Source organism: Carassius auratus, chromosome 30, assembly GCF_003368295.1.
Source record: "Carassius auratus strain Wakin chromosome 30, ASM336829v1, whole genome shotgun sequence".
NCBI lineage: Eukaryota > Metazoa > Chordata > Actinopteri > Cypriniformes > Cyprinidae > Carassius > Carassius auratus.
The window spans coordinates 27,353,265-27,377,281 of NC_039272.1; the positions used below are offsets into that span (position 1 = coordinate 27,353,265).

General features: G+C 36.0%; 1 protein-coding gene across 6 annotated transcripts in view; it reads left to right on the plus strand.

Annotated features, from left to right (window-relative positions):
• The first annotated feature begins 15,838 nt into the window (after window positions 1–15,838).
• Window positions 15,839–24,017, plus strand: part of LOC113049847 (microtubule-associated serine/threonine-protein kinase 4) — a 146,975-nt gene continuing 138,796 nt past the window's right edge. For all 6 annotated transcript variants that reach the window (XM_026212518.1, XM_026212519.1, XM_026212520.1 and 3 more), the window contains exon 1: window positions 15,839–16,298. In XM_026212518.1, coding sequence (XP_026068303.1) covers window positions 16,038–16,298 — 261 coding nt within the window. In that variant the 5' untranslated portion in view covers window positions 15,839–16,037. The remainder of the gene's footprint in view (window positions 16,299–24,017) is intronic.

The following is a 24,017-nucleotide window of genomic DNA, read 5'->3' on the forward strand; positions in this document are numbered from 1 at the left end:
CGGCGCGCCGCGATGAGAGCGGAGAGGGGTCAGCGACAGTCCAAACGAAAACTCTTCTGAAAAATGCCGGTGCCCGGTCTAGGAAATAAGGGAGGGGAAAAATAGAAAAACAAAACAAAACCAATAGCAGCAAACAGTGGCACGACAGAACAAGGCTTGACAGGATCATACAAAGAGGCTACACGGGGATTATTGACGAACAACGATCTGGCACCGATAGGCGCAACAGACGGGAATAAATAGAGCAAGAGATGAACAGACATTGAATTCAGGTGAGCGGAGTCAAACAATTAGAAGCGGAAACTGTGATGATGAGGGGGAGGGAGGAACGCCAAAGATAGGTGCAAGACGAACGATCAAAACCAAAACAAAACACCATGTGCACACGAAATGCAGACATATACGGAAACACACACACACACCCACACACACACACACATCGAAGAACGGGGTGACCAGACAGTGGACATGACACTATTTATGATGTACACCTGTAAATGCGAGGTTAACTGAAAGTCCATTTACTGGTCAAAAGAAGGTGAAACCTATTGAAACATTTTAATGACAAACATCTGGTGTATTAGGTAGAAAGAGATAGAAAGAGAAAAGGCAATAACAACAAAGTGTAATAAATAGGGGCAGGTCAGGGGGTGATTGTTTTTAACAAGACAGTCTATGCTTTAGGAAAATGTCCATCCATCCATCCATCCATCCATCATCTTCCGCTTATCCGGGGCCGGGTCGCGGGGGCAACAGTCTAAGCAGAGACGCCCAGACTTCCCTCTCCCTAGCCACTTCTTCCAGCTCTTCCGGGGGGACCCCGAGACGTTCCCAGGCCAGCCGGGAGACATAGTCCCTCCAGCGTGTCCTAGGTCTTCCCCGGGGCCTCCTCCCGGTGAGACGTGCCTGGAACACCTCCCTGGGAAGGCGTCCAGGAGGCATCCGAAATAGATGCCCGAGCCACCTCAGCTGGCTTCTCTCGATGTGGAGGAGCAACGGCTCTACTCTGAGCTCCTCCTGAGTGACCGAGCTTCTCACCCTATCTCTAAGGGAGCGCCCAGCCACCCGACGGAGAAAGCTCATTTCGGCCGCCTGTATCCGGGATCTTGTCCTTTCGGTCATGACCCACAGCTCATGACCATAGGTGAGAGTAGGAACGTAGATTGACCGGTAAATCGAGAGCTTTGCCTTACAGCTCAGCTCCTTCTTCACCACGACAGACCGGTACAGCGACCGCATTACTGCAGAAGCTGCACGATCCGTCTGTCAATCTCACGTTCCATCCTTCCCTCACTCGTGAACAAGACCCCAAGATACCTGAACTCCACCACTTGAGGCAGGAACTCTCCACCAACCTGAAGTGGGCAATCCACCCTTTTTCTCAGCCTCCCTGGGAAAGTCTATGCCAAGGTACTGGAGAGGAGAATTCGGCCGATAGTGGAACCTCGGATTCAGGAGGAACAGTGTGGTTTTCGTCCTGGTCGTGGAACACTGGACCAGCTCTAAACCCTTTCCAGGGTGCTGGAGGGTTCATGGGAGTTTGCCCAACCAGTCTACATGTGTTTTGTGGACTTGGAGAAGGCATTCGACCGTGTTCCTCGCGACATCCTGTGGAGGGTGCTCCGGGAGTATGGGGTCGGCGGCTCCCTACTTAGGGCTGTTCGATCGCTGTACGACCGGAGCAAGAGCTTGGTTCGCATTGTGTTCCAACTATAGGGGGATCACACTTTAGGAAAATGTGGTTTGAACAATTTAAATTTGAGTTAATTTAGTTTATTTTAGTTACATTTATTATTTATTTATTATCACACCTTGATTTTTCATGCCTCAACAGAAACATACACTGCAAATGCAAACAAGTACACAAACACAAACATAAAATCACAAATGCGCACACAAATCTTAACGTACAGGAAACATTAACATGCACGCAAAAAAACACTCAACAAGTACACAAATATATGAGCAAACAAACTAGGTCACAAACACAAACATACACAGAAACACAAACATACAGTACAAACCAACATATAAACATAAACAGCAAACACAAACATACAAGCGTAAACAACAAACACAAACATACAAATGCAAACATACTGAACAAACAAACATATAAATTAAAACTTAAAAACAAACACAAATATTCACCTAAAACTCAAACAAGTACACAAACAAACAAACTAGGGCACAAACACAAATAACACGCAAAAACAAAAACTTACACAAACACACACAAATATACACAGAAACACAAACATATTGTAAAAACAAACATGCAAACATAAAACAACAAACACAAACATAAAAACACATACATACTGTACAAACAAACATGCAAATGTAAACAACAAACACAAACATGCAAACACAAACATACTGTACAAACAAACATACAAACGTAAACAACAAACACAAAAATACGAACATACTGTTTAAATGCAACTTATTTATTTTTCAGACTATAATGTTTTATTTTATTAAAGTTGGGTCTTTGTAGATTTATTTTATTAAGAGTTGATGAAATAATTGATAGAATAAATAATTCAAATAATCGATAAGTCCAATTTATCAACCCCCACCTGACGTGTCAGATTTTTTGATGACATAAATATCTTACTGATACAGATGTGTTAAGATGTCAAGTATCTGTAAAAATGTAAATGTTTAAAGTTTAAGTTTAAAAAGTAAATTTTTTTAGCTTTCATGTAGGATTCATGTCCACACTCAAAAGTGTTTGTAGTAAGAGTCCAGAGACAAATTAAAATAGATGTGTGAAAGACTTTTCTCTTTAAGATATTTTTAATGACAGACTAAAAGCTTTATATTGTTTAAATGTTAAAACAGGTAGAATGTTTTCACCATTTAAGAAATTATGATGATTTATTTTAATTATGATGAATTGGCCGGCGGGCTTGACAGTGGAGCGGCCAGTGTGCTTGATAGCGGAGTGGCTGGTAGGGTTGGCAGTGGAGCGACAAACTTGACTGTGGAGTGGCTGGTGTTTCTGGGTTGAGGTCTGAGAAGGAGCTTGGAACTAAAGACTGGAAAATGGATGTGGATTTGAGCACTGACCGGACAGACTGGTATGGGGGGTCTACCATCTTGGCCCCCAGATCAGCACGGTTTGATATCCATCTATGAGCTCTGGGTTAAATGGAAGGTACTGGGTGATCAGAGCCATTGGTTAGGAATGTGGGGGGTCCAGGAGTGGGAAAACCACATGTAGGCACAGAAGATCATAATGAATACTTTCCTCATCCAGACCCAACTTAAAACAAGCACAGAGTGCAGCCTCATGCCAGCTCACCGGGAAGACAGCTCAAGGAATTCCTCCACATACCTAACCAATGGCCGACCTCTCTGCTACAGACACCACAGCTGGTCCTCAGCCCAATTTATATTTGTTGGTCTGGTCTTAAAGTGGTGCTGAGCAGACCCATTGGGTTAATGGGTGCTTTGATATCATACACAAGGCAGCACTGCTTTAAGTCTAACGCACCTTTTGTTTGGGGTGTTCTGTGAGCTTCGTCACAATACTGTATATACATCATTCAAGCCAACCAATCAGGCTGTAAATATATCACTATGCATTTAGGTTTGATGTCTTTAGGTTCGCCGAGAACACCAATGTGAACACCAGGACAAAATGTATAATTTTTCTTTTTTGGTCTGGAACAAATGAAGCAAACGAACCGAACTACAAATGTGACCTCTGACTGGGCTGACTGAGATGACTGGGACTCCCTGCTAATAACCTGGCATTTATTATTTACACACACACACACACACACACACACACACATATATATATATATATATATATATATATATATATATATATATATATATATATATATATATATATATATATATATATATGGATTTACTACACTAAATTAAGTTAGTTACACTAAAAATAGGTTAATTTTAATTTTGTTGATGTAATTTATTGTAGTCTGTGCTACTTGAATGTTTCTGTATTTAGTTGTACTGTGAGAATTTGCAGTATGAAAACTGATTAAAATGTTTTCTTAATTTTCTGGTGCTTTTTTTTATTTGCATGTGTTTTCTAAAGTTTCTCTCAGCCACCTTACAAAATAACTGGATGATTTTTTTCCCCACACTGCTTGTTAGCTACACACATTTCATATACTAACTTATTTTGTTTTGAAGTGTAAGTGATGATTTTCGCTCATGTTTGGTCGCAAGTACATACACATCAACAGACTCAGCACACAATGAGACAACTGTGTTTTTGCACATTGCAATTTAGTTTTTTTTTTCTGTTATATGTCACACCATGTTATATTTTGAGTTTGATTTGTTTAAATTAGTTTCTGTTTTGGACAATTCACCCTGAGAGCACACACCCTAACACATCACATCTATTTAATGTCTGCATTAACATCTGAAAGATGTGTTTTTTGGAGCTTTTGCACATCTGCAATATGTTTCTAAAGGCGGGCGTACACGGTGCGATTGTTGCCGTCATACGAGTTCGTATGTGATTTTTTTAAAGCGTGCAAGCTCGTATGGTCGCGGCTTGTATCATGTGCGAGGAATTACGAGCCAAGCAGAGTGCCTTACGAGCTCTTCCCGGCCTCCCGAATCCGATCATTTTAAACATGTCTTAAAAGTAAGTGAGTTATCGGTCTGAATTCGTGATGTGTGTGCGGTTGAATGAGCAGATTTGTTGATCTATTGTTACGAATGCACACAGGAAATGAGAGATCCAATTGCAGTGTTTTAATGGGGTAATCCAAAAGCAAATCCAAAACAGGCAGGAGGTCAAAACGAAAGCAGTCCAAAAACCAGTTGCTCCACCGAACACAAGAACAAACCAAGGAACACAGAGACCAGGAGGGAGGTGGACAGGTGGAGGATAAGGGGCAGGGAGGGGGTGCCAGGTCCATAAAGGGAAACAGAGACAGGAAGTGAAAATAAAACAACAACAACAAGGAGACCAGGAGGGAGGTGGACCGGCGGAGGACCAGGGGGAGGGACCATAGACAGTAAAAGTAATGGACACAGCGACCCCATTGGAACTCAGTTGAGACAAGTGAAGCCCATTTTTAGCGTTTTTTAGCACTTCCGTTTCTGACGCGCAGACTCAAACGAAGCTTGACGACGTCAGCAACCTGTCTGACAGATGTAAATCTTCTAAGTGGCTGTGCGTGCAAACTGCCATCGTTAATCTTGCAGAGACGGCGAGCTTGAGCGGGAGTTCTTTGTCGTGAGTGAGCAGGAGTAAGTATTCTGATTAATTATTTTGTATAGTATTTTAAAATGTAACGCCAGTACGCCATATAAAGTTAATTGCTTGCGAGCTTCTCCTCCTGTCTGTACGGTAATGCGACAGAGAGACGAGTGGTTATGACGCAATCGTTAGCCTATTTTTTAAAAAAACTGTTTATACGGGGCCATAATGTAACATAGAAGGTAATGGAGCCCTTTATACATTGTTGTGTATCTTTAGAAATAAATAATGGACAAATGGAGTCTTTAAACGCCTCAGATGTTAAAGTTATTCGCTGTCAAAGTGACGCCAAAATGAATGGGAGTCAATGGGAATGCTAACGGAAGTGAAGTTCTGCTAAAAGATGGCAGCCAGCACCCGACTTCAACTTCCGGTCGAGTTCCTTGCCCCCTGGGAGGGACAGAGGGCCAGGTCCATAGAGGGAAACAGAGACCGGAAGTGAAAAAAAAAACAACAACAACAAAACAAAGAGGCCAGGAGGAAACGGAAAGTTCAGGGGCCCAGGGCAGAGCCGACAGGACAGGAATCCAGGGTGGAACAGGTGGAACTGGAGCCCACTGGGATGACGCAGAGGAAACTGGAGCCCACAAAGACCAAGCAGACAGGACTGACGCCCACCAGGGAGGTGCAGAAAACTACCACCCATTGCGGTTGAGACAGAGGCCCACCAGGGTGGCGCAGAGGGCCACTACAGCCGAGCAGACAAGACAGATGCCCACACAGGAAGTGTCCTCATAAACCATGTTTACATTGTAATACCCATGTCATTATAGATATTTGTGTCCCCATAAACCATATACAAGAACACAAACATACACACACACACACACACACACACACACTAGGAATAGAAAGAAACAAAGATACCCTTTTGTACTCATCTGACAGGTTGGAGAAATCTAAAAAAATATGAGAATGTATTTCAAGTAGGCTAATTATGTTCACAAATATCACAATGCATAGCGCATAGCATTATTTGGTTATGAATTCAATAAAATTCCATAGAGTGAATACTGTGCCTTATTTAAACAATTACTTTGTTGCCCACCTTTAAATAACAAAGTTGAACAAATAATTATTATGTTTCACCTTATTTTACATATGTGCATATACAGAATAAAAACAAGGAGATTGTATAATGGAGCCTTATATACTCTTAAACCTTTGAGTTGTTTTTACTGACCTCTTTCCAGATTGTAGTGTTGAACTCTTTGTACTCTACAAAGAAGTTTTTAATATATCTGCTTTCATCTCCCCACTCCACCTGCACAGTCAGATGGCCTGAGCTTCTTCTGTAAGTTAGTTTTGAATGAGGGCCACACATTGCTGCAAAGAAAGAAAACTTTACAGAATCACATACTAACCTGCAGAAATGTTTGTCTAGTCAAATAATTTTCAAGCAGCTTCTATTAATACTAGAACTGCTAGTAACAACTATTTCTGGAAAATGCTAGTTAAATCAGTATATTTAGATGAAGGTTTAGAAACAGTTAAAATATTAATAAAGTGAAAGTTACAAATACTAATATTGTTGATTAACGTACTAATCTTGGATGGAATTTCTCTGAAATATTTGTAGGTGCACCAGTGTGCATATCCACTGCTTGCAATAACGTGAGCTGTCACATTATATTTTGGGAAAACAGGAAAGTCATCAGAAGTCCAAATTCCATTCTTCTGATGTACATTTACACAATTACATCTCCTCCTACACAGCAGACAAAGAGTGTGGATTGTTGAATGGGATTTTCAGTTATCAAATTTTAAATATACAGTAAGTAAGCGATAACAATCAAACAATTGCAAAGGTGTGAAGCTCAGCCAGACTACAAACAGAATAATGCCGAAATCATCACATTTCTAACTTCCTACAGAAACTTACTGTTGTGTGTACAGCATGTATGAGATTGATATGTCTCCTTTCCATTCACAGACGGACACAAGAGATTTCTTATATTTTACATAGCATGTCAAATCATAGACTCCTGTGAAAAGAGAATATGAGAATTAGAATCCACTGATAATGTAAAAAAAAAAAAAAAAATTGTAATTTGCCACAAATACAGTACAAAATAGGACTTGGAGAAAATTAAATGTAAACAGTGTTTGTCCAAATTGTATAAACCATTTTATTTTATAGCCATTCATTTTTAATTTTTAAACAGTCAAGAAGGTTAAGGTCTAGTTTATATTTTACATTATATATTATTTCATCTAATCTACTTAGCTAATGAACCTAATAATAACAGCTAATAATTGCATACACATATAGGAAAAGGGAGAAGAATAGAATCGGAAAAAGGAAGATTCAAACTCTGGACATGTCAGAAATTAAATCCACTATCCTTATACTCTCTACTCAACTGCCTTGTTTGTAATAGTTTATAGGGCAACTTGAACAGTGCCTCACTCGAACAATAACTGAATATGTTTAATTGGAAATGTGGCAAAAGGACATTTGTCTTGACACATTCTCATAAGCACAGAACTTGATGTGTCAATGACGTCACGTGAAAACTATCAATAGAAACATTTTGCATTCTACTAACTGATTTAACTGTGCTGTTGAGTTTTGTGAAGGAGGACCAATGGTGGGAAGCTTTTTAGCTGTGTTAATGATCAATATGCATAACAGTGACAAAAAAAATTGTAAGTATGGAAATGACATGAATGAGTTTTGATATTTGGGATATGGTCATCGCACTACTTTAGCCACCAACCAACCACACCCTAATCCCTGTACTGTCATCTTTTTGGAAAACTAAAATATGGTCACCCTATATAACACTAGGTAGGCTAGTCTAAGTAGTCTATTTTACTCCAATTTACTGGATAAAAAGACAAAGCTTCATTGGTGGAAATGTTAAATTCTTACCTTCTGTGTTGTTACATTTATTTTTCAATAAGTTCAAAGAGTCACGTCCACAGCTACAGGATCCTGTAAAGTTACAATGATAAGCAGTGTTTAAGAATTTATATTTATTATTATCTTCTAAACAACGACTATAAGAGCCTGCAAAAGGAGAAATTTTGTTCCACAAATTAATCTGGTTTTTTTTTAAAGAATGTAAAAAAAAAAAAAAAATGAACTCCATGGTTAGTGTTATCCAGCATGATTTGAGAAAGCTCTAAATAGAATCTTGTGCTTAAATATAAACAAATAAAAATGTAGATACAGTGATGTTTTGTGCAAAGAGTTGTTCATTACTGACCTAGAAACACTGCAACATCTTTAATGTCTTTGTTTTATTTTTTAAAACGTCTTTAAAACAAACTTGTTTATTACTTGTTTCTAAAACTTGTTTATCGCTTACAGGTAAACACACACACACACACGCACACACAGACACCCGCTTGTACTGACCTGTTGACGCTTCAGGTGTCCAGAGAGATACGAAACCTGAAATTGATCAAATCTACTGAAATTCACCTCAGCAACCATATTAATGAAATGCAATACTAATGGCAGACTTCTGTTTAAATACTTGTTTAAAAACACAACTAAAACACATACCTAGAGTAATGTAAAATACAGCCGAGCACTTGCGCATTGTAGCCTCCTCTCACAGTCAGCTACTTTTACTCACGCAGCCTACCAACTAACGAAAGACTATGGGGTATTCCATTCTCAATACACATGAAACTACAGCTTGCTCTTCAAGTATCATAGGTTGTCTCAGAACTGGCTACCTCGAGAGCATAACTCGGTAACGTTTAGTCGCGCGGAGTATTTTTGTCCATTAGAGGCGCTAAACGATGCTGGCAGAAAGTCAGCTGGTTCTCCACAGCATTTGGACACTTCTGTGCTCGTGAACAATGTCCCCTAATAGACACGCCTCAAAGCCTGAATAGATTTCGTTACACTCTTTTGTGTGTGTGTGTGTGTGTGTGTGTGTGTGTGTGTGTCACATTTAAGGTGATTAAGAGATTAATCAACAAAAAAGACAATATTTTTAAAGAATGCTTTAAATGTTTTTTTTTCCATTTCCTCAGTGACTTTCATTGTAGGCTTACTAAATAAATAGACAGTCAATAGAGAGAGAGAGAGAGAGAGAGAGAGAGAGAGAGAGAGACTGTCTATTTATTTATTTAATTAATTATTTATCTACAATGAAAGTCACTGAGGAAATGGACAACACATTTGAATCATTCTTTAAAATATTGTCTTTTGTGCACCACATTGGGAACGACATGATTCATTTATGACAGAATTTTTAGGAAAATGTTCATGCACAGTCAAATTAGTATAGTGCTTACATTATAGGCTATATGCATAGCCATAGTAGCTGGATGTTAATTAATTTTCTTTAGTATCAAATTGCAATGGAACTGACCTACAGGGCTTGTGCAGAAAAACAGTTTCACTTCTGCAAACTAGAATAGAACTAGCGTGTATTGTTGAACTTTGTAGAGACAAGTCTATTGACACTTTTTACATCAGAATTTTCCTTTAATTTTCTCACTGAGCTGCAGGTTTGTGTCAACTGTTCAAGATAAAACAGCAAGATGTTGATTTAAACTGCTTTTGCAAAGAGTAAGATGCACAGACTGGTCTTTCACGAGTTCACCCTTACATCTAATCTGAAGGCAAATAGTAGGCATATTTTGGCGTGCTGCCCTGGGGGAGGGGTCCGGGCCCGGAGCATAGCCCGAACCCAAATAACTCCCCCTATCCCAATTTGGGATAAATAGATTAGAAGTGAGGAGTTGGGGTGGAGGAGGGTTGCCGAAAAACTGTCGTGGGACAGGAGGTAGGAAGACTGGATATATATACACGTGCGTGCTATAAGATGATTAGCTAAACGAGATGCACCTGTACCAAATTGGATGATTATCTGATCGTGCTTCTCCCGAACTTTGTTAATAAAACCACATTTATTATTATTTTATTTTTTTTATAGGGGAACTAAGCGTTTACAAATCTTTTTTATTTTTATTTTGGCCAGACATAATTTTAACAGATTTCTTTTCTTCTTTTCTCTAAATTATCAAGTAATCTAATAACTCAAGTAAGTTACCACCAAATAACCAATAAGTAGTTGTATTATATAACTGTTAAATTGGCCATGCCTCTTTTTATATATAAGGCACTTATAATACATAACTTATAAATAAAATAAATGTAAAAAAAAAAAATAATAATAATAATAATGAACAAATTCTTAATCTCAGGGCAAAATTCAAGTTTTTGTTTACTACATTCACAGTTGAAGTGCAGCATAACAAGTGCAAAATGTGTGGTGGGAACTTGCCTTTTTAAGGGAAAAAACACTTTTCTTAGATTACTCTAATGCCATTGAAACTTTTGAGAAATGAGTAAACATTTCACATGACAGATCTCAGAAAACCAAAGACAAACTTTATGACTCCCTTTAAGAGTTATGACTCTTCTTTGCTTCTGCTGAGCTTTCAATGAAACATATTCTCAGCCAGTTGAATGTTCTATACACTCTAATATATATATATATATATATATATATATATATATATATATATATATATATATATATATATATATATATATATATATATATATATATATATATATATATATATAAATCAGTTCTCTCTGAAATTGTGTTGAAGTTACTAATAAACTAGATATATGAAGGGAGTAAAGACATATTTCATGTTTCTAAATATGAGAATACCATATTTTTACACAAGCAAATCCAGTACATAAAACAGCACAAAATCTGTAAGCGTAAATGCATTTATCAGTTCTATAGTTACTAGACATACTGTACTGGGGAACCTCTGGTGTGAGCTGTGAGATGTTAAATATATCTCTCTTTCTCCTACATGCACACACACACACACACACACACACACACACAGGAAGAGGCATGTTCACACATCAGAGACTATAACGTTAGGAGGCCCAACTAAGGAAACACAAGCTTTCATTTATCAATGCAGAAAAGACAACCAGGCAAAACCTAAATCTTCACATATGCACTGTTTTACAATTTCTGTGAGATGAATTGTGTATCGATATCTACCAACCTGCAATGTTTTTTGTGTGTATTTGCATTTTCTACCTAGTTAACAGCACATGTAACACGTTTTTGTGACAGCGCAAACAACTGCAACCACACGATGATCAGTGGGTTTGATAAAATGAACATCCTTTCGTTTAGTTTACATATAACATGTCTCATTCTGAGAAACAAGCATGAGCAAGATTGAAATATTTTTCCTTTGCATATTTAAATTTTTTTCCAACTTAAACACCAAAATGTGAGTCAGCCATTTCTAGACTGTTTGACAAATATATATAGAGCAGTCAAAGGGACATTCACAGGAAATTGGTCATATATTTAGAGTAATGTACAGCACAGTTTTAAAATCCCCCACCTTTAAGATTATCAATACCTTCACCACTCATTGCTTTGATTACCTGCTGAATGGAAGACGACTTCTTGATCCTCGATTTAGATAAGAGTGTGTGGGCTGTTTTGTTCTGCGTGACTTTGTGGTAAAGATTGAAACTGAATCAACATCTTCTTAGAATGTTACAAGGATAGTGAGATGATAATGACAGTGGAATTTTTTTTTATTATTATTTTTTTTGTTTGTTTGCTTTTTTGGTGCATTCAAAAAGTATTTAGTTTAAATTGTTGCTGAGTTGCAGCCATATGCTTAAATGCATTCAATTAATTATTGCTCTGATATGTATTTTCATAGACATGAGTGTGCTTTTCCACATAATTTCTATTTATTGAATTTGCCACAGATAGGCTCTAGTCAAAGTGAAGAAACATATTCAAAGATGATTCCGAGAAATGGGATGCATCTGAGCTAAAAGGCAAAGAATCTGAATATCTAGCCTATGTGATATTTCAGTTGCTTCTTTTGATTTTTATTTATTTTTTAATAAACCCTGAACCACTATCCCTAACCCCAATAAAACAATCTGATTTTATATTATTCTCAAAAAATTGGACTATAGAATATATTCTCACAAACCTTTACAGTATAAAACTATTGTAGATGAGCGCCATCTAGTGTGAAGTAAATGTACTCACTAACTAACTATCTATTTCACCTGTGTAATGTAGGCTGTCACAGTGCACAGTTACATACTTAGATGGTAACACTTTAATTTGATAGTTCCCTTTAGACATTAGACTGATTATAAGTAACTTTGCATGTGCATGTCACCTACAAGTAATTACAGTATTAATACACTGTCTGTTTAATAGCTACAGTATGTCAACGTATTCTACTAACGCTAATCTAACAGTTTACTAATACTAGTGATATTTAGCTGACATGTAGTTGCAAAGTTACTTACTGTAACCACTTTGACTTTGATTTGATAATGTGCACAATGGTGGCTTTTTTTCTAAAGTCCCTAAAATAGTCAGTAATCAAACCTTAAACGTGTTTGAAAGAGCTATAGAGCAAATCTATTAATCTTGTAGTGATTAATAAATTGACATTTATAAGTTTACAGTTATGTAAGGTGTGGCATAGTTGCTGTACAGTGCTGAAAACTGTACAAAACACTTGCTAATTGAGAGATCATAGAGCATCTCCCATTGCTTTTTTACACTTCAGCAGTCTGGGGATTCTAAATCGATTGCAATATAATAGACCATAAGTACATTTTACCTGATTGTTTTGGGTGATAATCTCTTAACCCTTTAAATTATACAATTTGAATTTTTAAAAATGTTTTAGCTTCAACAGAATGGTGAACACAAATATTGTTGTGAAAAAAGCTAAGTGGTCATTAAATTTTTTTTTTTTTACACTCATTACAACACAAAAACATACACACACACTTGTTCACCCCCCCCCCCCCACACACACACACAAACAAACACATACACACGCTTACGAGCTTATGTACCGTTAACTGTAACACTGCAACTATGTAAAATAAATGTAATTATCGGTCTACAATGCAGTAAAAACATGGACAGCAAAGAAGGGGTTACACTAAAACATCAAGAGTAGAAAACATCCACTCACACTCTTACACACACTCACAAACACACACATACAGATTTATACATAATTAAATGAATTGATATGGCTATAACCATATGGCTAAAATACGCCAGAAGATGGAAATAAGAGGTTAAAATCTGACCAGGCCCAGAAGGATTAAGCTCTGATAAAGCATTCCTGTTCATTTTTATTAAAATGTTTTAAAATTTTTATGTTTATGTGTAACACAATGCTTTTTTTTATTTAGGTTTGAATGTCTTAATATGATAGGTAAAAAATGTATAGCCTGAATGCACTGTAAGTCACTTTGGATAAAAGCGTCTGCTAAATGCATAATTTTAATTTGAATAATAATGCAAAAACCTACACTTCAGATCAACATTTAATATAATAAGAAATATAAAACTTGACAAAAAGAAGCCTTTAAGAATGCCTTAATATACATTTAAATCCACAACCTAATAAAAACAATTAAACAATTATTTATAAAACAATTAGGGAAATTACAAGCCTCTCTATAGAGTCGTATATATTTTTTAAATATTTTTAAATTCATTTTAAATAAGTAATTTAAAAAAAAAAAAAATCTAAGATTTTAAATGGCTTGTTTTATTTTTGAAACAATTTTTCTTCATGATTTTTACTTTCTTTTATTTAAAGCACTTTGAATTAGCAATATGTACGAAATGTGCTATACTGTATAAATAAACATGCCTTGCCTTGCCTTTACAGGAATCTAGTGGTTACACCATGAATTCTTTTATTTATTTTTTTGCTCTCACCAGGAGGTGCTATTCTGCCTTCAAAAACTGTATTTTAAAGGCCTAGATTCGATTTTAATATGAAATACTGCATAAATAATAATAAAAACTAAATAAATAAATAAAAAATTATATATATATATATATATATATATATATATATATATATATATATATATATATATATAATTAGGAAATTAGGAAATTAGGAAAAAGGTGTACTATTTTCAATAGGAAAAATGTATCATAATTATTGCATAAATATGAATAAGTACCATAAAATTCTCTCAAAGTACAAAAGAAAAAAAATTTATGGAACAAAAATATATTATATTGAATTTTACTGAAAAAAAATGTTACATTTCAGGTAACAAGGGTTTAAAGTGAATCTTTATGCACTAATTACAAGAACGAACACCTGAGAGCACAAGGCTATTCATAAAGCACAATGACTGCAATATGGTTTGACCACGTACATGAAATCTGAAAAAATCAGGTTTTCTTAATCACTTTGGATTAATTCACTCTTTTTTCTATGTTCTATATTTTGTATAGCCTACATGCAATAAAAATATGATTTTCCCTAAAACACATGACAGATGCACTTACAGTTCAGAGATTATTGGGTTACAATTTGTTTTGATGGGTCCCCTCAAAGACTATATACCCAGAGACTTTGGTCCCCTTTAGAAATTCTGTTACTTTGCAACTACTAACTCCCAGAGTGTCACCGTTTGAAATATAACAATGTCTTGCTTTTAAATGTTTTTCTTTAAAAGTGTGCTTAAGATCTTTCATTAAAATAAATGCTATTGGGTTTTTATATTATGTCATTCATGGATTTCAGGGTGTCTTAAGCATAGACTTTATAAAAGGTCTTAATTATTTTTCAGTGCACATGGGAAGCCTGTTTTAATCTGAAACATAACACAGAAGTAACCTGAACAGAACAATTGTCCACAATAAAGCCAAATCACAGGCTCCTGTGTAAAATGATACAAATAATTAGTGTCTGTTGTTTTCAGAAAAATAAACAGAATGCCCTTTTAATTCCTGCTGTAAATGGCAGCTCTACACCTATCAGTGTTGTTCTTTGGTCAACCATTTGCCTTGCCCAAATACCCACACTTGCTGTCTTGGCCACTTGAGAAGCGCAGTGCCCTTAATGCACACTAAATGCACACTATCTTGATATTCAGTTAAATATAATAATAAATAATAAATATTCATATTTAGCGTATGCCATCATGCATCATGTTCTGGAAATAAATTGTGAGACTTTTTGCCAAGATCGTGCGAGAGGTCACGGAAACTTTTGCAATGTAAGTTAAATATTATTAACAATAAGATATTACATATAATTTGGTAGTAAAACAAAGCACTAGACTTTTTATTGCTGCAAAGATTAGTATATTCATTTTGTACAACATTTGGAACTGATTTTTATCACTTAATTAGAAGTACCAGAAAATAAATTGTGTCATCTGTTATAGGGACAACTGAACAGACATTTAGAAGTTAATTTTTAAAATGCAAAGTATTGTAAATAAAAATAAAACTCTGTAAACACTTGCAGTTTAAAACACTGTAAGTGTGTACCATCAGGTAATGAACACACACTTGTGGTCTTCATGCTCACTTAAACACTTGGACTAAATACAGGAAATACGTCATATAAGTAGTCAAGTGGTCAAGTGCAAAGACCGGATGTGTGGGTATTTAGACAAGGCAATTTGTTTTCTGTGGGCGCAAGGGTCAGTAGTGCGCCATTGATTTAAAAGGCCTTGACCAGCGCGCTCTTTTCTCATTGGCTGATGGGCGGAGTTTGTTTGGCCAATGAGCGCAGACTTTAGTTAAAGACACTGCAGTAATGCGTTAAGCAGGGCGCGCTACAAACTTCACTTTTAATGGGTGTTTGTCATGTTTTGAAGACTGATGTTAGTTAAAATTACAGCAGAACAGTGAAGGAAGTTCTCTCGGGCGCTTAGCAGGAGCTCGGATACGGTGTCCTTCAGCATATCATTAGTGTAAGATAATTAACGTGATGTTTTAGGGCAATGGAGAGTGAGCTGTCAGGAACATTTGGAGGCGGCGGAGAAGATTCATCAGGCTCCGACACACTGTCAGAGGGCGAGACGAGAGCCGAGCCGTATGAATCCCAGTTAAACTTTGAGGATTTCAAATGTCACTCCTCAGATTTTGTAGGTCTTGACGACAAAGTGAAGGGAAATGATTCTGATGAATGCAGCGACGAGATAAATGCGAGAAATGGGGATTACCAAGAAGAGGGAGAAAATGATGGGGACGAGGACGAAATGGTAAAGTACATTAAGTATTATAGCACTGAACACTCGATACATTAAGTTTGTGTGTGTTTGCATAATGAAAGCTGTAAGCACGCCACTGCATGTGTGTTAGTTTGAGCAAAAACGCTCTGCTTGTTGTTGACTGGTTAAAAAAAGAGTTACCATGTTGTTAGTTTTGGAGAAGGTTTGGGAAATAATGTAGAGGAATATATTACCCCTCTCTATACTGATGACTGATTGATTGATAGATAATCGGCAACCATATAGGCTATATTTTGCTCAAACCTCTAACTAAGTGTTGCACAGATGCTGTTTGTTTATTTATGAATGAATGAATGAATGAATTAACTAATTAATGCAGGAATGATATGACTATACAGACGGTCACGTGTTCATGCATACTATATTCCGATTGAGAGGCTTCAGTATTCGCATATGATCGGTCTCGTCTTTTACATACTCCGTTTCTTCCTCCACGTTTAACTTAATTTTTTTTCTTCCACGTTTAACTATTAACAAAGATGTAGTTGCTTTATTCATGCATGTCTAATAAATAAACACATCAACAAACCAATTTGCATGTTATTTTGTAATATTCATTACAAACAGACATTTGCTGACTTTTATTCATATTTTTTTGATAGGCTATATAGTTCAGAGTTTAATAATTAATAAATCCCTTTATCTGAAGACTTCATTATTAAACCAAATAATTATTTACACATTAGTATTTACTTGTTTGTTTTATCAAAATATTTAAAACATTATGGAAATGGATTTGCCAAATTATTAGATATAAGTGGGAGACATTGTTTATTATTATATTAAGTGTAGCTTTTAAACTATCCTAAACCATGTGAAGAGTATACAAAAGCATACAGTTGGCATGCTTGTAAATTGGTATTTTATTATTATTATTATTATTATTATTATTATTATTATATTTTTATTGTGTGTATATATATATATATATATATATATATATATATATATATATATATATATATATATATATATATTATTATTATTATTATTATTATTATTATTATTATTTTTTTTTTTTTTATTATTATTTTTTTAATCCATCCTAAATTGTGCATTACCTTAAAGTTAACAAGTCAACCCTGTTTACTTTATGAATACGTGTACCAGGTCTTATTGTGAATGATTCATTGTAGCATATGTGTTTTCATAATATTTTATCAAAATGTAATAAGACCCTCTACATCTAAACAGACCTTCCTTTCCATTTGACATCACCAAATCATCTTATTTATTAATTAATTATTATTCATGCTCCAATTACCTTTCACAAATAATTCCTCCTTAGTCTCACCCTAAAAGTGTTAAGGTGTTTGTCTAGAGGCATATATGCAATATTGTACTCAGTGTATCTCAGTTGTATTGTATCTCAGAATGATTGCAGACAGGGTATTTTTTTGTCATTAAGCTGTAATTATTTCAGTTCAGTTGTCATTTGTAGGTGTTCATTTGCAGGTACTCTGCATTTGTACTTTGAACTTTCTCACATGCATTTTCATCTGCTTTCAGTTTCATTCAGCTGTATATGTTGTGTTTAGTTTGGAGATGGTCTAAAAGCAAAAGACCCTTTTCCTTTTGCTTGTTTCATAAAGTAAGTCCTTAAAACCAAGGAGGGATTCTGTGGCCTTTGATTGCATAGTCTAACTTGAAAAGTAGGTTAGTCATTGTCAAACTCTTCCTTACTGGTTTGTCCAGCATAGCTAATATGTCAGACCCTTTTCACTGGGAGCAACATCTAATTGGCTTGCCCGAGGATTAGATGACTTGGCCACACCAATCAGATACCTGAGATGCTTGTCAGTCTCAGAGCCACGTCATCAACTGTTTACTTACAGCCAGGTCCAGCGAGTGGAAACAATATTTATACACCTTTCGTGTGAACAATCAAAGAGCCTGGTCTACATGTATTTGTGATATTGTAGTTAACGGAACTTATGACATAAGTGGCAAAAATCTAAATCAGTATACACTAAGGCATTATCAACACTGTACTTTGTTATATTGTTAAAATGATGAATGGAAAGACTTAAAGTCAGGACTTACAAAAAGACATTATGGACTTTTTTTTCAAAATTCTGAGCATTTGATTTTATGTAGCACACCAAAATGTTTGGATCCTCAATTTATTTTTCCTTCTTAGTGATTTCTTGTGCATTACAGTATTTCATCCCAAACTTGACTGCTTTCACTCATCAACCCCGTTATAGTTCTGTTAAATAGCCTCTTTCTCTTTTCACCCTTTCCCTCATGAATACTGGCCCAGAAAAGCAATAGATGTCAATGCAAAGACTGCAACACTGCGGCGCTGTCCTGAGCATGCCTTTGATGCTTACAGTTGTTGCTTTAGAGACTATATGAGGACAGACAGCTTTCTGGGATGGTGGTTGTGGTGTAGCAGTTAGGTTTTTGATTTTAGCCAGGTGGCTTTGAATGGTAAAAAGTTTCTCCTTTCCAGTCTTAATGTGCAGTTTTTTGTATGTTGATTCTACTGAGGCAGGTTCTGTTCTATTTGTTTGGGCATGTCAACCACCAAACACAGCAACATTGATTAAACCAATTCCCTTTAGTGCTGCAAATGGTGCAGTAACCTTTAAATAATGAACTTATGATGAAAGAGCAGCAAGTTGTTGAGAGATGGTACAGCACCCAGGCTTTGTTCAGACAGGCGTTTTGTCTTTATTAGCTCATAGAGTGTCCTAAATTGATGTTGGAAAGGGTGGTCTGGATTGGAAAAGACCACAGTCCGGGATTTGAACTTGGGTTGCCCAAAGCTAATTATATATATAATATGCCTTGCCTCTTTTGATCTCAACCGAGTGTCAACTACTGCTACTCACAAATCAGGCAACCAACTGGACCTTATTTATACACGAAACTGCTCTACTGATCATGTTCTGGTTACTCCACTGCACACGTCGGATCACTTCTTCCTCACTCTTAACCTCAACATGATCCCTGACACATCACTTACCCCTCCACATGTCATCTTTCGACGTAACCTACGCACACTTTCACCCTCCCGGCTATCTGCAATGGTTTCATCTTCACTTCCTTCCCCTAAACTGTTTGCATCTTTGGATGCTAACAGTGCTACTGATACTTTCTGCTCCACTCTTACATCTTGTTTAGACACTGTTTGCCCCTTATCTTCCAGGCCAGCCCGTAACACCCCTTCTGCCCCTTGGTTATCTGATGTTCTACGCGAACACCGTTCTAAGCTTAGAGCTTCTGAAAGGGTGTGGCGCAAGTCCAAAAATACTACTGATCTTATTGTGTATCAGTCACTCCTATATTCTTTCTCTGCTAATGTCTCCTCTGCTAAAAGGACATACTACCATAACAAAATTAACAATTTATCTAACTCTCGCATGCTTTTTAAAACATTTTCCTCACTTCTTTGTCCTCCGCCTCCTCCTCCTGCTTCATCTCTAGTAGCTGACGACTTTGCAATGTTTTTCATTAATAAAATTAAATTAAACACATTAGTGCACAATTTTCCACACCACAATCAGTCAAGCTCATATCACCAGCAAACGTAAACTCATTTACATCCTTCTCTTCACTCTCTGAGGCAGAAGTGTCAAAACTCATCCTTTTTAATCACCCTACAACTTGCCCCCTTGATCCAATTCCATCTCATCTCCTTCAAGCCATTTTTCCTGAAGTTGTACCTGCACTCACTCACATCATCAACACTTCCCTCCACACTGGTGTTTTTCCCTCATCATTTAGACAGGCACGTATAACTCCACTACTTAAGAAACCCAACCTCAACTCATCTCTTTTAGTGAACTACAGACCAGTTTCCCTTCTTCCTTTTATTGCAAAAACACTTGAACGAGCTGTGTTCAAACAAGTCTCTACATTTCTCACACACAACAATCTCCTTGACAGCAACCAATCTGGCTTCAGAAATGGACATTCAACTGAGACGGCCTTGCTCTCAGTTGTTGAAGCTCTAAGACTGGCAAGAGCAGAATCTAAATCTTCAGTACTTATCCTGCTTGATCTGTCCGCTGCTTTTGACATGGTTAACCACCAGATCCTCCTATCAACGCTACTGGCGAAAGGCATCTCAGGAACAACACTTCAATGGTTTGAGTCTTACCTATCAGATAGGTCCTTCAAAGTATCTTGGAGAGGTGAGGTGTCCAAATCTCAGCATCTAACTACTGGGGTGCCTCAGGGCTCAGTTCTTGGACCACTTCTCTTCTCTGTCTACATGGCATCATTAGGTTCTGTCATTCAGAAACATGGCTTTTCATACCACTGCTATGCTGATGACACTCAACTCTACCTCTCATTCCATCCTGATGATCCAACGGTAGCTCTTCGCATCTCAGCTTGTCTAACTGACATTTCTTCCTGGATGATGGACCATCACCTTCAACTCAACCTTGCCAAGACAGAACTGCTTGTGATTCCAGCAAACCCATCGTCCATCACAATTTCACCATCAAGTTAGGCACATCAACCATAACTCCTTCAAAAACAGCTAGAAGCCTTGGAGTTATGATTGATGATCAGCTGACTTTCTCAGACCACATTGCTAAAACTGTCCGATCCTGCAGATTTGCTTTATTCAACATCAAGAAGATCATGCCCTTTCTTTCGGAACATGCTGCACAACTCCTTATTCAAGCTCTTGTTCTGTCCAGGCTGGACTATTGCAATGCCCTCTTGGCAGGTCTTCCAGCCAATTCTATCAAACCTTTACAATTAATTCAGAACGCGGCAGCAAGATTAATTTTTAATGAGCCAAAAAGAATACACGTCACACCTCTGTTTATCAATTTGCACTGGCTTCCAATAGCTGCTCGCATAAAATTCAAGGCATTGATGTTTGCCTACAAAACTACCACTGGCTCTGCACCCATTTACCTAAATTCATTACTTCAGACTTATGTGCCCTCTAGAAGCTTGCGTTCTGCAAGTGAACGTCGCTTGATTGTGCTATCCCAAAGAAGCACAAAGTCACTTTTACGGACTTTTAAATTAAATGTTCCCTTCTGGTGGAATGAACTCCCAAACTCAATCTGAGCAGCTGAGTCCTTAGCCATCTTCAAGAATCGGCTTAAAACACATCTCTTCCATCTTTATTTGACCCTCTAACTTTAACACTCACTATTCTAATTCTATTCTTTAAAAAATCGAACTACCTTTCTATGTATGTGTGTGTGTGTATGTGTAAAGACCTCTAACTAGCTTGCTCTATTCTTTTATTTTTTTATTCTATCTGTTTTTCTTTTTATTTATTATATTAGTTAAAATCCCATGCTACGTGTACTGTGTTAACCTAACTGAGACTTGTTATAGCACTTATATATCATTGCTCTTTTTGTTGTTTTTGATTGCTTCCACTGTCTTCATCTGTAAGTCGCTTTGGATAAAAGCGTCTATTAAATGAATAAATGTAAATGTAATGTAATGTAATATAAAAACAATTTGGTGAAATTTAATTGCAATTTAACTTTTTGTATTTTAAACTGTTTTCTACTTTAATATACTTTAAAATAAAATTTATTCCTGTAGAGCACAGATACATTTTCAGCATCATTATAATTTCAGGTTAAAATAAGTGTTTATTAAAAATATAAATTTTATGTTACAATATACACTACATTCAAAATGCTAGAGTCAGTAAATTTTCTTTCTTTCTTTCTTTTTTAAAGAAATTAATACTTTTATTCAGTGTTGAATGGTTAAAAAGCAATAGTAAAACTTACATTGTTAGAAAAGGTTTCTATTCTAAAGAAATTGTTCTTTTTAACTTTTTTTGTGCATCGAAAAATCAAATTATCACAGGTTCCAAAAAATATTAAGAATTAAGTTATAATTATTTCTGAAGGATCATGTGGCACTGAAGACTAAAGTAATGGTCAATAAAAAATCAGTGCAGTGTCACAAAGTATATAGTCAGTGTCACATCAATATAAGAAATTGCAATAATATTTCACAATATTACAGTTTTTATTTCTGTATTTTTGATTAAATAATTAAATAATTACAGCCTTGATGAACATAAGAGACATTAAAAAATCATTAAGAATCAAGGGCAGTGAATATACTCTGGCTGTTCTGTTCTAATGCATTTGTTGAGTCAAGACTTAATCTTTAAGATGATAGTACATTATTAAAATGATATTAATGTTTCCCTGATTATTGTTGTAATCTCGGTTTCATACCTTTAATCTTTTCTGGTCATATTTTTGACCGTGAATCATTCATGATCTCATGAGGGTGAATTGTTCTCAAAGTGATGAGCGCTGTTATGTGCTAACTTAGTATTTTTATTTATTTTTATATTTATATATACTCAATCAGATTTATCTATTGTTGAGCTCTCATCAGGACTCGACAAGTGAAACTCCATTTCCGGTGTTATAAATAACCATCCATTTATTTTAACAGTGTTTCTCGGACCTGTAAAGAGGATGTAGAGTGTTGGTAGAATGAATGACTTGCTTGCTAAGAGGATTTAACGTTAATCTGTTTAGGGTTTCTCCTGTGTCTATTGTGGGTGATGTCATCTCATCCACAGCATGCCTGTCTGTTTGCTGTTGATTTATTGGTTTCTCTTGGTCCACTGTTGATGAGACCGATATAACATTGGCTTCTGGGAAAATCTTTTAATGGCATTGAAAAGGAATTTCATGGCACCAGTGTGGACATCTTCTGATGGTTGTAGGGTAAGAATAGAGAAAAATTTAATTTTCAATCTATATAGCTTTTGATATTGGCCATTATGTATTAGTGTTATTGACTCAACATATTTTTGTTGTAGTATAGGTAGAATATATCCTTATAAGAACTAAACATTATTTTAATTCTGAAATGGTGTTGAATTTGAAGCTGCTAATCATATAATTGCACTATAGCTGACCGTGTGGTCAATTGAGTTTATGGCTTACTGTTAACACCTGTGTGGAAGCTTGGCTGAGGTCACAACAAACCATTTTGTAATGTATTTAATGTAAACTATGGTGTCTGTTCTTCATAAATTGTATCTGTGTTCAGTCTTTTGACCTGATGGCTGTTTGAGATGGATTCTGTTTACAATACTCCATTATCAAAGACGCACGCTAAGCCTGAGGATCCAGGGAAAGTGAAAGGCTTAGCAAATACATCCGTTTTTTTAGGGAAGTGTGAACTGGTTTGCTTAACATTCTTCAAGCACTGTCTACACTATAAATGAGCAGTGGAACTTTATAACTAGCAGAAACTTTACAAACCTCCATTTTTCATAAAGGCCGGGTTAATGAAAATATATTTGTTGTCGATTTATCATATATTGAGCATTTTAAAACAATGTTTTATCTTTTTAATTTTTATTGCTTTCAAGAAAGATTTTATATTTATTTTTTTAAGTTAAATATTTTGCTGATTTATGAATCAGATTCATCGCAGGTTAATCACACGTTAATTTAGGCTGAGAAATTACCCCCAAAAGATGAAGTCATTAATGTGCTGAATAAGAAAAGCATGGAATATACATTACAAAAAGTAGCTTTGGAAATAAATATTTTGATTCAGTATAGATTTTTTGGTAACACTTTAGCGAAAAGGGAACACATTCTCTATTAATTTAGACTTTTTCCCTCAAAAAACTCCTAATTTGCTATTTATTAATAATTAGTAATGTAGTTGTAAAGTTTAGGTGTTGGGTAAGATTAAGTGATCAAAACTATT